General features: G+C 34.1%; 1 protein-coding gene across 1 annotated transcript; it reads right to left on the bottom strand.

Moving 5' to 3' along the window:
* Positions 1-499: 499 nt before the first annotated feature.
* Positions 500-2,995, bottom strand: LOC131153321 (transcription factor HHO2-like). The gene is made up of 5 exons (XM_058105543.1): positions 2,279-2,995; positions 1,912-2,162; positions 1,541-1,829; positions 1,304-1,380; positions 500-1,044 (listed from the first exon to the last, which is right to left on the bottom strand). The coding sequence occupies exons 1-5, from the start codon at positions 2,397-2,399 to the stop codon at positions 691-693; spliced, it is 1,092 nt and encodes a 363-aa protein (XP_057961526.1). The 5' UTR covers positions 2,400-2,995; the 3' UTR covers positions 500-690.
* Between the last annotated feature and the right edge of the window lie 10,638 nt (positions 2,996-13,633).

Consider the following 13,633-nt stretch of genomic DNA (forward strand, 5'->3'; position numbering starts at 1 on the left):
ATTTAATGGGATATTTGTATAATTAAGTTAATCTAAAAAAATTGCAATGTAAAAAAATTATTTTATAATCTGTCGTTTTATGTTATATTGTACTTCTTACAAGGATAATATTGTAAAATGAGTCAACCACAACGTACATTTTCTTTTCTTTTCTTCTCCATCCTTGGAACCAAAAATGAACAAAAAATATACCCTCTCGTCACCTTCATTTGGATCAAACATACACAAGAAATTTTGACATTAAAAAGAGTGGGAGTGGGGCAAGCTCGCCCTTCTTATCTAATTTCAATTTTTATAATATCTCTTTTTCAAAAATTAAATTATAACAATTTCAATTTTGAGTGATATTCATTATAACTTCTAAATATTGTGATGCGATTTTGTGCTAGAACTAAATTCAGTGTCAGTAGGTTTAATCACAAGTTAAATATTATTAATCCAAGAAGTATATCACATACTCATCCGCATCTTAGATGATAATTAATATATTACAAATCAATTTTCAAAATATTATTTCTAATTATAATATTATTAATAATTAATCACTCATTATAAAATTTTACGCCTTAAAATTACAGCATGCTGGAAAATTCCAGCAGTAAATTATTCAGTACCTGCAACATCTCAAAATTCAAACCTCAAAAAATCTTTCCTATTAACATTCCGATACAGGGGAAAAAAAAGTTTACATCACACGCTACCAAAAACAGGGGAGGTGGTGGTGCGAGTGGAGGAAGACGAATCTGGGGAACCAGAACGAAGCCCGCCTTGGCTCCGCCTCCGGCTACCTCCGTCTTCGGAATTCCTCTGAGTTACGGATCCTGACCCCTGTGGAGGCACCGCCGGCAATGCCACCGGTGCGTAGATTCCCTTGGTAGAGGCGGGGGCTACGGCCGCTTCCCCAGCCGACGTTGTCGCAGCCGCCGAACCCGCATAGTCCGGCGGCTGAACCCATATTCCCCCCACCACCACAAATTGGGGCGACTGTTCGCTGCCGTTGTTCTGAGTCGCCGGACTCGGTCTCCTCGTGTGCAGTCGGTACTTCTGCAACAATATAAAAAATATTTGGGTTACGAGATTCAAAGTGGTCAGAGAAATAACACTGTTTAAGACGTCAAATTTAAGTTTAAAATTGTATAAATCAGGGGAAAAAAACAGTGGTATAAATCTGCATTTAATTGAATTAAATTTCACAATATTTGGAATTTAAAATTGAATTTCCGTCTTCAAACACCTGTAATTCCTTAAGTAGATGGCATTAAAAAGTACGGACAAGAAAAATACAAAAAATCATAGAACTAACTTGCAAATGGCTTTTCACTTCATCGTTCGTTAGCCCATCAACCTTCATTAGCTCCCTAATTTGCTTCGGAGTGGCCACTGAATCCCAAAAAAATTTAAAAATAAATAAATAAATAAATAAAGATCATCATGAACCCAGTTCAATTTGAGTTCATCGAGTACTGATATAATTAAATTCCATCGAGTAATGTATATTTAAGTTCCGGTATTTTTTCTCTTAAATGCAAAACAAACGTACCATGGGCACCGCCAAGCTGTTCGAGGGCCTGCAAGAATCGCCGGTGGAGCTCCGGCGACCAGCACCGTCTTGCCTTCCTCTGCTGCGACGACTGTCCCTCTTTGTCTTCCTTTCTGCTCCCAGCGTTGCTGTCTCTGGTCACTGTATCCGCCGTCGAACTCGCCGCTGCCGAAGCAAGTTCCCTTCCCAACGACGCCGTATTGCTCCCCACAACTCTGTTTCTTTGGAAAGGCTGAAAAGCACCGTCAATCTTCTTCCCCTCCTTCGCCGACGGTTTTCCCGGCGAATCCTACGGCAGAAAATTTTAATCAATTGGACAGAACAGGAGCAGAAAATTTGCACAAAAAACGACTAGGGGTTTAGATGGGTACTTCTTCTGTGGGCGGATCGGAAGGTTGGTTCCATAGCTGAGCAGATCTAAGCCAGTCTGATTTCTTGTCTTTAGGGGCCTTGATTTTGCTTGACTCGTGTTCGTCGTCGTCGGAAGAGGAAGCCCTTCTCAAAGGAATGAATTCTTCAAGCACAGGGCCTTCACTCGTGGTCTGCTCAGAGCATTCCGATTGTCCAGGTAAGTTCTCCGCAGTCGTCGTCCCAGAGAGCTGTCGCCTGCACGCGTCAATGGCTGCAAAACTCAAACAGAAGACCCCGTCAAAATCAAAAGCCCGAGAGTTCAAATCCAAGGAGAGGGATCAATCCAGAGACAGAGGACGTACGACGAAATAGGGCGCGAGTACGTACCTTGCGTCGCAAGTTCCAAACAGAGAGGGAGCTCCCGGTGAAAGACCTGAATCTTCCGACGCTCTTCCTCCAAAGCTTCAACATACTCATGACACTTTTGCAACTTCTCTGCGCAGTCCATGACAGTGTCGGCGATCAGATTGACTGAGAAGAAGCCAGATAAACAGGAGGGGGAGAGATCAAATAGAAGCAACCAGGGAGATCCAGAGAGGGGGAAAATGGGTCTCAAGAACAAGCATATTGGATCGAAGCAAAATCAGAAAAGGAATGAACTTGGAGGACAAGAAACAAAATCCAGGAAGAGAAAAAAAGGGATGGAAAGATGATGTATCCTTGAAGGGAAGAGGGATCGGAGAGTGTAGGGGGCGATCGAAGTCGGGGCGTCGCGTACAAACGAATCTTTTATCCTGGATGCGGTGGAGAGAAAGAGAGAGAGATTTTAAGAGGAGAGAGAGAGAGGGAGTTGAATATTCGGAGGGAATCGTGGCGAGTCTGTGGGCTGGCAATGACGTGAGCAGGTCCACCTAGCACCAGATAAGATCGAAGTCCGCGCTGTCTCCTTTCCTTTCATAGATTTCTCTCTCCAGAACTGTGCCTTCTCTCTAGAACTGAGCGTTTGTTTCTCTCTCTCTCTCTCATCCGAATATCCGCAGGGGAGGAGGAATCACGAGGCCGTTCCAAGGTTGGGGAAGAAGAAAAGAAAGCGGGGGAATCTCCACTCAATTAATAATTTAATTTAATTTAATTAGGAGGATTAGGTGGGGGCAGTTGCCAACACCGCGTATGAGGGAGGAGTTGCGGAGACAACGAGGGGTATTTTAGGAAATTCGCACTTGGCTCTTCGCGGTCTCTAAGGGCCAACCAACCAACCACCACCACTGCCTCACCGTCTTCGCGTTTTGCTTACACACCACGTGGCGGATTTCGGAGAGTGGACACCACTTTGGCCAAAAATAAAATAAATATAAATTATAGGTTTGCAAACCCGTTTTTTTTAGGATTTTCTACTTTTTAAAATTTTTTAAAAATTATAAAAAATAATAATAATAAAAAATTACATAGTATGATCGAAGGCATTTTAAAATAATTATAAGGATATAATTATGAACAGTTATAAGGCTAAATTTGACAAGATATTTTTTAAAAAATTGTAGTTAATTAAAAGAGTATTTTGGAATAATTATTCGTAATTATAGGGATAAATTTGATATATTTGAAAGATAATATCAAATAGGATAATGCCCTTTATAGTAGCATAGAAGTAATTTTTATTTTTATTTTTTAAAAAAGTTATAATAATTTTTATATTATTCGATAATCGTAATTTCCCTCTCTAATTTCTAACTCTGCTATTAGAAAGTTATTTTTTCCTTTTTTCTTGAACTAATTTTTAAGATTTCTAAATTCTAATATAACTACTCATAAATAAAATACCCCAAAACTACACATATAACCCTATTATAATATTTTAAAAAAATTAATAGTTCATATATCAATTAATTTATCATTTCTTAAATATTAATTATTAATTTATTTTGCTTCATTGTATTTAATAAGTAATAAACAATTACCACCCAAAACAGCGATCTATGTGATTTGTCACCACAAGTCTATACTTCTTTCAAGAAGATTTTCCTACTCTATACTACTATAAAGAGGATTTCCCTATTGGTGTTATTTTTCTAAAACTCAAAATTAACCTCATATAAAATATTTTTTCATTTGTTAAAAAAATAAAATAGACACTTAATAGTATAAATGTAACAAAAAAAAAAAAAAACATTAAAATCCATGTTTAATCATTCCTATAAATTGGGAAGTAGTTTTCTTTCCCCTTTAACCACTTCTTTGAGTTTTCTAAAATACCCTTATACTATTTAATTTTTTGTTATAACTTTATAATTTTTTAAAAGTTTAATAAATAGAGAATCGTAAAACACACACATAGTGCTTGTCCATAACTAGTCTCTGCTATTAGAAAGGGGATTCCCCTTTCTTGGTCTGGTTTTTAACATTCCCAAAATGTCCCTATAACTACCCATAAAAATTTCAAATATACATGTAATCCCCTCCAAAAACCCATCAGATAACCCAAGGATTACACAGACATATCTCCAGCCCCAAAAATAACCACCTACCTTGAACTATCAGAACTACGCCTCATCTATCTCGGAGCTCACTTTGCTTGACTGCCTGAATTTCCTAAAATATTTAAGATTATTAGGGTGAGACACCTCTTAGTAAGTGGGAATAAATTATTATCAGTGTGTGGCAAATGAGTTTTAGTGTATCATAACATATCATACAAATATTAATTTAACTGAGAAATCATGGAAAACAGTACTCATATCCATATATAATTATATACTAATGTATACATCTGCAACCATATATTTTTCTCAAAAGTATGATCATGCTCAATAAATATCTTTGTATATGAAACAACATATCTGTATAAAGTATAATCATATGAGTGCATTGCATCTATAATGAGGAACTACCCTTTGGACGTTCATATGTGATCATCATGTAATAACCCCAGATGACCGGGTTGTGTGGCTCGAAGGCGGGACCTAACCGTGGCTGACTTATCAAGTTAGATAAAAATACCTCGTTTGTAGTTCAATTCACCCATCGCAGGTTGTTCTAGACCTAGGGGCGGTCAACATCTCTCTAAAGGACTCAATCGACTTCTAATACCAACACACTCCCCTAGCAGTATGGTTGCACTAACTCAATCATTAGCAACGATACATAAAAGTTGAATCTTGTAAGCATTGCTGAGATTGTGTTATTATTTCATAATGTGAATTTTATCTTGGTTATCTTGATTGGATTGGTTTGTTGGATAATTGCTGAAAGATTTCTTGACTAATCCATAAAGCATTCAAAGTAAGCATACTCATTCATTAAGGTTCATAACTAATTTAATCTTCCGCTGTACTTATTATTGTTAATCAATCTTACATGTGTAATTGTTAAAATTAAAGAGGATTTAGAAAGAGTTCATTAAAAAGGATTTAAAGAAAATTTTAAAATCCTAATTCGTCCCTTCTTGGGAGTACCTTCCCTTTTCACACATATCATCATATCTGATAATAACATATTTGTATATCACATATCTTCATTTCTGTATAAAACATATTTGTATAAATCTCATATCATCAAGTATTTTAATATAAAGCATATATATATATATATATATATCCCAATATAAATCACATGATTATTTTGCTGTTATCAAATCTATTTCTCATGCCACACAAATTTTCAGTAGTATTGATAATATAATAATTGTCTAAAAAATACCTGATCATTCAAAACCACTGTTTTCACATGCCTGATAAATCCGAAAATCATATACAATAATAATTTCATGTTCGCGTACTTTAAAATTAACCAATTAATTTTTCAAAACTACGTGACATAATTTATTCGCCTTACCTGATTCTTGGAGAAATACCTGTAGGAATCCTAAAGCAGTGTTTACGGCGTTCGCACAAATTCCTGTATTCATATATTTTAGCTTAATCAGTTAAATCCTGAAATAATTACTATTCTAACATCTCTAAGCTCACGTGCTCCCGTTAACCAGTTAAATTCTTAAAAAAAAACGCGAGTATGATCCACTTCTTATATTTAAATTTAATTTCTAATATATTTAAAAACACTAGTATGATCAAATCCCCACAATTTAATCTAATTCCGAAATATTCCTAAAAATCTAATTTAATCAAATACTATGATTTAATAAATAAACCATAATTTTCATACCCATAAAATTACTTAGAAATCCATATACAATATTCCAGTAATTATATATCATGATTTAACTGGGTGAATTTCGAAAATAACTAATATAATTTATTCTCATTACCTTATCCCAAGAGTGGTGTTTGTGATGCCTAAATCATGAATTCACTCTGGTTAAAATGTTGGTGCACTAAAAAAAAAAAACTGATTTTTGGTGACGAAACTATTAGTGATGGATTAAATTTCATCACTAAAAGTGGGTATTAGTGACGAATTTGAATTTGTCACCAATAGTTTCGTCACTAAAACCTAGAAAAAATCGTGGGAAAATATTTTTCGCGCAGAAATTATCTCAAGAAAATATTAGCGACGATTTCTGCTGTATTACTAATGAATTAAATCCATCACTAAAAGATTTTTATTAGTATTATTTTAAAAAAATATAAAAAAATTATTTTTGAATATTAGTGACGAATTTCACTATCAGCCCCTTATTAGTAACAGATTTGGAAATCGTCACTAATACGTCTTTTATTTTTTAAAAAAATGGAAAAAAATTATTTCAGAATATGGTGACGAATTTGAAGATTCATCACTATTAGCCCCTTATTATTGACGGATTTGAGAATCATTACTAATACATCTTTTATTTTAAAAAAAATAAAAAAAATTATTTCAGAGTATTAGTGACGAATTTGAAGATTCGTCACTATTATCCCCTTATTAGTGACGAATTTGGGAACCATCACTAATACGTCTTTTATTTAAAAAAAATAAAAAAAATTATTTCAGAGTATTAGTGACGAATTTGAAAATTCGTCATTATTAGACCCTTATTAATGACGGATTTGGGAACCGTGTCTAATACGTCTTTTATTTAAAAAAAATAAAATAAAATAAAATTTATTTCAGAGTATTAGTGATGAATTTGAAAATTCGTCACTATTAGCATCTTATTAGTGACGATTCCCAATCGTCACTAATACGTCTTTTATTTTAAAAAAATGAAAAAAAAAAATTTATTTCAAAGTATTAGTGACGAATTTGACGACTGTCCCTAATACGTCTTTTATTTTAAAAAATAAAAGAAAAATTTATTTCAGAGTATTAGTAACGGATTCGAAGATTTTTTACTATTATCCCCTTATTTGTGACGGATTTGGGAACCGTCATGTTAGCTTTATCGTGATCCAAAGAGGGGGGGGGGGAGGATGAATTGGTATTTTTAAAATTTATCTCCTAAGTATTCTTCCTAACAACAGTATGTTCACAAGCCTATGGTCATTCTAGTGCAAATAATGTAAATATACCAGAAATTAAATAAAGCAGTTTAAACAATCATACAAGCACCAGAAAGCAGTAAAGAAAGGATGACACGCAGATATGTTATCGAGGTTCGGCTAACTGCCTACGTCCCCGCCTTGGCTAACCAATACAAGGATTATCACAATAACTTGCTCACTTAAACGGGTGGAGCGGCACCTATACAGACCAGGTCAAATTACCACAGGATTGACCTCAACCTTTACCAATCCTTATCGGGCTGGATTACCACCCCCTCAGGCCACGCCTGGAATCTCTCAGATATACAATCACAAGGTACAATACAAGAGTGCTTTCACGTAAAGCAGATTTATACCACAAATGCGCACAAATACATACAGCATAGATGATTTAATAATGTAAGCTTAGTGTGGTCTAAGTAGTTCAACTCTGAAACAATTTTTCTATCAGTGTAGTACGCACATGAGAGTGTCAATAATAATCTGTGTATTTCAAAGTATTCAATCAAACGTGTTCATACAGAGTATCAAACAAGCCTCAATAATATCAATCAATAGAATGTGTCAATCTCGTGAATATATATATGCTTGGACTGCAAGATATAAGTAATCTTTGTGTTTCAGCAAATGATATAGATTTGAATGGATATTGCTACAAAGATTAATATAACACACACAAATATCTTTTCACAAGAATATCAATATGAATATTACAAGATATTTGAATATGTTTGAAAATAGTTTTGCAAGCCAAATGCAAATACAAACTTCCTAAATTATTGCAATGAGAATGCAACACTTGGAAGTTTAACAAGTCTTCACAGGATAGGCTTATTAGAAAAGCCTCCTAAGAATACTTAGGTTATGCTCTTGTTACAAAAATCGATTCAAGGCACTTCAAACAATGAGAGCAAACCTTTTAGAATACATACTCAAAGCACTTACAAATGATTTTGAACTTTTAGAAGGAAGGCTAGAGTGTTTGTAAGGAGGTATGAGCACTAGGAATCAAAAGAGTGTATTTTTGCTCTAGAGAGAAAATTCTTAATCCTTTTTGCTAATCAAAAATTAATCCACCAATTGAAAGAGTATATATAGACATACTGAAAATTTTGACCGTTGGGGACCTATTAGGGATTATTGGAAAAGTTTAATGACATTTAAATCAATTTAACCTTGTTTAAAATTATTAACAGCGATAAAAAAATAGCAGCAACCCGAGAGGTCCGGTCGACCAGAAATGGTTCGGTCGACCAGACTCAAATGGCTCGGTAGACTAGGGGACTTTTGAACTGAAATGCTCGGTCGATCGGAGAGGGAGATTTCCCAAACTTCCAAGGTTCGGTCGACCGGGCCTTTTTGAACTGCATGGTTTGGTTAACCAGACAGCTGAGAATTCTCCCGAGAACCCTTTGGTCGACCAGGTAGTTGGAGAACAAATGTTCTCGGTCGACCAGATGGTCAACTGTTGACCTAGGAGGGTTTCGGTCAACCAGACCCTTTTGAACTAACCTTGCTGGTCGACCGAGTGGTCAAACTTTGACCCCAAGGAGTTTCGGTTGACCAGGGCTTTTTGAACTACCTTTGCTAGTCGACTGGGTGGTCAAACTTTGACTCAGGATATCTCGGTCGACCAGGCCAAAATGAACTGGCTTGGCTGGTCGACTGAAAGTGCATCGTGTGTGCATTTTGGTCCTATATTGAAGCAAACAAGCCCTATTCAAGTGCCTAATAAATATATGTGAAAGTGTGAGTGTCCTAAGGGCACTTGGGGTCCAATTTGAAGACACCGAAAAAGTCTGGTGTCGGTCGACCGAAAGGAAAACCCTAAGGTCTTTCTATGGTTATTTTTGGTCTGTATCTGGTTTGAGCTTACAAAATAAATCATGCATGTGATGTGTGTGCTTATTACAAACCGAATACCCTAATTACTATTACAGACAGATTTCACTAAAAATTATTACAATTAAGAGCATGAGTTTGTCTTCAAGCTTTGAGCTTTCATGTGCCATTGATGATATGCTAATATGAACTTGCATATGAACTAGATATTTATTAAATATAAGAGTATTTGTCATTATCAAAATCAGGGCGTGACCTATAAGGTCAACATTCTCCCCCTTTTTGATGGTGACAAATATGATTGGCAAAACTATAGGGTTAAGCCTAAGAAGGCTCCCCCTCATAAGATGCATCCAATGTATTCTCATTATTTTGCCTCTTTCCATCTCCCCCTTTTGGCAGCAGCAAAAAGGGTCATTGGAATTAAAGTCCTAGGCAATGGGTGTTTAATACATTTATACAAGAGTAATTTTGGAAAAAGGTTTTGAAAAATTTCAGTAGAGTGCCGTTTGTAAATCGGATTTTCCAAAAGTAAACCTGTATAAATGTAACCTGTTTTGAGTGTAAATTTCCTAGCAATTTATCCACAACTACTCAAACAGTTCAGGTATGGTCCAATACAACAACTAAACTCTCAATAGTGAATCAGACAAGTTGTGCAACATAGAGGATAATCAATATAATCATGCAATAGATATATGTAAAACATATGCACAGAATCAACAAGTAGCTTTTTCACAAAGTCTCAAGCAAGAAAATAAGTCCCATTATAGCTTGATCTATAATGGGTTTGTCTAAATTGAAAGATAGAATCTGCATATTTTCACTGTATAACTTCTTTCTCTTTTTTTCCCAGTTAATCTACTGCAGGTTATGTTTGAATTATAGGAGTCATAATTTTTTGGGTACTGAACAATATGGATTTTTTTTTTTTGTATTTTGAAACTGGAATTTCTTTTGCCCCACTTCTAGCATATGTGGCTGTAGAATTTATTTTTTCCTTGTTTTTTTTTCAATATGCCGATACCATACAGGTCTGCAGAAATTGAGAAAGAGAGATGAATTAATTATTATTTTATTTTTTCTATTGAGATATTATGCTATAGTATCCAAAAGGGCCCCCATGGACATTTCCTGCAACTACATTGTCCTCACTACAGTAACTCTAGTCTTCTCTTTTTACATTGACAAATTGTTCAGCAAGAAAATTTTCGAAAAAGCAAAAGGAGTGCCATCCATTGGTGGTGCCATCTTCAACCAGCTCATTTAACTTCAATAGGCTACATGATTAATCTTTCTGTAGAACATAACTTACAAGCTGCTCAGATTTTTTAGTAGTGATGTTATGTGGCAGATTGTCGAGTACTTGCATAAAACTAGCTTAAAAAATTATGGTAAAGTATACCCCCATATTCCAAAAATCTTCATTTCTTTTTTCATTTAGCCATCCAAGATTACCTTGCTTGCTTAGTGCATGAGCTTGGAAGTTTTTATATATAGAAGTTTTTACAAGCTACTCCTCGCCAGGTTTGCTTCTTCTTCTTCTTCTTCTTTTGAAGTTGGTTTCCAACTTTAGTACAATCAGATCTTGTCTAGCCTAATTTTAAGTTTATTATTTTCCCCAGTGTTGTGTTTGGAATGTGAAAATTTTTTAATGTGCATAGCAAATGAGAATTTTGGCCTTATGGGAGGAAGTTTAGTTTGTCTGCAGTTTGTAGTTTTGATATTTTGTGTGTCGGTATTTCAAAAATCTTTATTACTTCATCCTCTAATGGTCTTTTAAAGTATTTATTTAATTTTATTAATCGTTATAAAAAATATCATAAAGCGGTTATGATGATTTTTGTGACTGTATTTTTGGTTGTTTGAAAATAATTTTATAAAATATTAATATTATCATTCTCATCTAATGTAAATTATCAAAATGGTTTTACAAAAGTTTTAGTAGAAACAAATTGGATGTACCAAATAATTATGATGTGTAAAATCAAGTTTATATTTTTCATTTTTCTTCTTATTTTCCTTGACAACCAAACACCAAAAAAATAAGAAAGTTGATTCCTTCGTGTTTTTCTTTACCTAATATTTTCCAAGTTCCAAACAGACCATTAGCATATCTTATATTAGGTCTTATTTGGTCTATTAGGCCTTCATTTGGAACTTGGAAAACATTAGATATATATATATATATATATATATATATATATATATATATATATATATATTAAAAAAAGGAAAATGTAATTCGATGTTTAGAGAGACTTTGGGTTTAGAGTTGTGTTAAATTTAGATATGATATAATATAAAATTGTATTAACATTTATCTTTCGAATCTAAGATTTGAAATACATGCTCCCAAATGTAGTGAAAGAAATTTAATTTTTTATGTTTGATTAGCAAGGAAAGTAAGAAAAAAAATTATATATGGGAAATTAGCAAAAAAGGCATGACTTTGATTGAAATTTGCCAATATAAACGGAAGCTTACATCTTTTTGATAAACTTCGGGCGAGATTCTAGAGTTTTTAAAATTTTCCCAATTTTTAGTTTATTGTCTTCCTACAATGACTTATGCCCCGCCATATGACTATAAATTTTGGATAAATAATTATTTTTTACTATACCTATAGTGTGGAATGTTTGTTTGTCTTACCTTAAAAAAATTTTATATACTTTGGGGCCTAATGTTCTTGAGTGGAAATGGAACATCAGAAGTTCCATTGTGCCTAGATTGTGTTGTGAATGGAAAACCACCTCACCAGAGCTAGCTCCATTAATGGAAAACCACCTCACTAGTAACAATAAGCTTTTAATTTTTAAGATGAGTGGTTTTTAATTGGTACCAAATATCATGCAGATTGTAACTCAGGAACTCAAAGTGAAAACCTTACCCACTCAATTTACATCAATTGTTGGCATTTCCTTCTTTTTGTACATCATTGCTCCATCTTCCCTAGATCAGATGAAGTATTCATAATACAGTAGAAAAAGAGCATCAGGAATATCTTTAGGTAGGCTGTTTATATAGAGAAAAAAACGTAAAATGTCTTCCTTTGATACATTTTCCATGTTAACCACATCACTCCTGTAGGGGAGAACCCACAAGTCCCCAAAATTTACTTTCTTTAGATTGCCCCTACAAAATGGGCATGATTCCAATCTCATGTTCCCGCATCATAAAAAATGCCCAAAAATACAAAATTAAGAAATAAAACCAATAGTAAACTTCAAATTTTGAACTTGAAATTCAGATATGTTGTTTTTGGTTAAATTATATTGAATTATGACATTTTTGAACCATCCATTTAATGACTAGGAAGCAAAGGTAAGTTTTATTTATAACTGTGTGAACTTGAAATCTTTTGAAAATTTAAATTGAAATGTTGAATGACTAAATCTTTTTGATGGGTGGTATTATGTTTATGAATTGTAAATTGAACTACTAAAATACATGTTTGTGTTGAACACTAACTGCATGACTGATGCAGTACATTGTGAATTACATGCTGGTAGTGGATTTAGGTTATTGCATGCTCAAACTGACTGGTATCTGTATGATGTGTATTATTATGATTTTTTTTCTTGAATCTATCAAGTTTTACTGTAGGAATTTTTTGAAAAACGTCCAATTTACGGATGACATGTTGCCGAAATTTCGTTAATTTTTTTCTAGAATAAAATCATGTACAAAGAAATGTATGCATGATCAGTTAAAACTTAAAGTCATTCTAACTCACGCCTCTCACGTGTTGAAATTCGTAAGAAAAAGCGGCAATCTTAAAGTCATTCTAACTCTAATTAAGACATTTACCACCAAAATGAACAAAAAAAAAATGAAATAGCAGACCGCCATGAAGAAAATGGAAGATGTAAGCTAGGATTCTACCACTATCATTGAATAGAATAAAAAAAAACCATAATCCATTTCTTCAATCTATAACCAAATCTTTTTATGTCCAAAACTAAATCCAAGAAACCCCAACTCAATCTATCACAAGCTTTCTCACAATCTAAGTAACAACTTCATACACAATCCAAGCTACATCAAGAATGCTTGAGAAGCAACCTTTTGGAAAAAACTAGAAAACCTTAGTCAAAACCTTATTAGCAGTAATCACAAAACCAGTAGGTATGAAATTCCTTAATATATCCATCTTTCTTAGGCACTTAAAAAGTAGGACTCTTGGCTACATCATCATTAGCATGTAACTTTGGTAGGAGGGACAAAACCTTCGTATAACATCCTTGACACTTCCCAACTTAGGATAAAGTCCATCGCAAACCCATTAGGTCCGAGAGCTTCATCTCTCCAACTCAAAGATACACTCCCATACCTTTGCAACTACAAAAGTGCTCTCTAACCACCATTTAGCTTCTCAGAAAGAAAATTCCATTCCAAACCTTTTATTCATAGGCCTAAAGCAATTTTCAACAAAATCCAACCTTAAAAGAAATATTGCTTACCTCCTTTACAATAA

Source organism: Malania oleifera, chromosome 4 (genome assembly GCF_029873635.1).
Source record: "Malania oleifera isolate guangnan ecotype guangnan chromosome 4, ASM2987363v1, whole genome shotgun sequence".
Classification (NCBI taxonomy): domain Eukaryota; kingdom Viridiplantae; phylum Streptophyta; class Magnoliopsida; order Santalales; family Ximeniaceae; genus Malania; species Malania oleifera.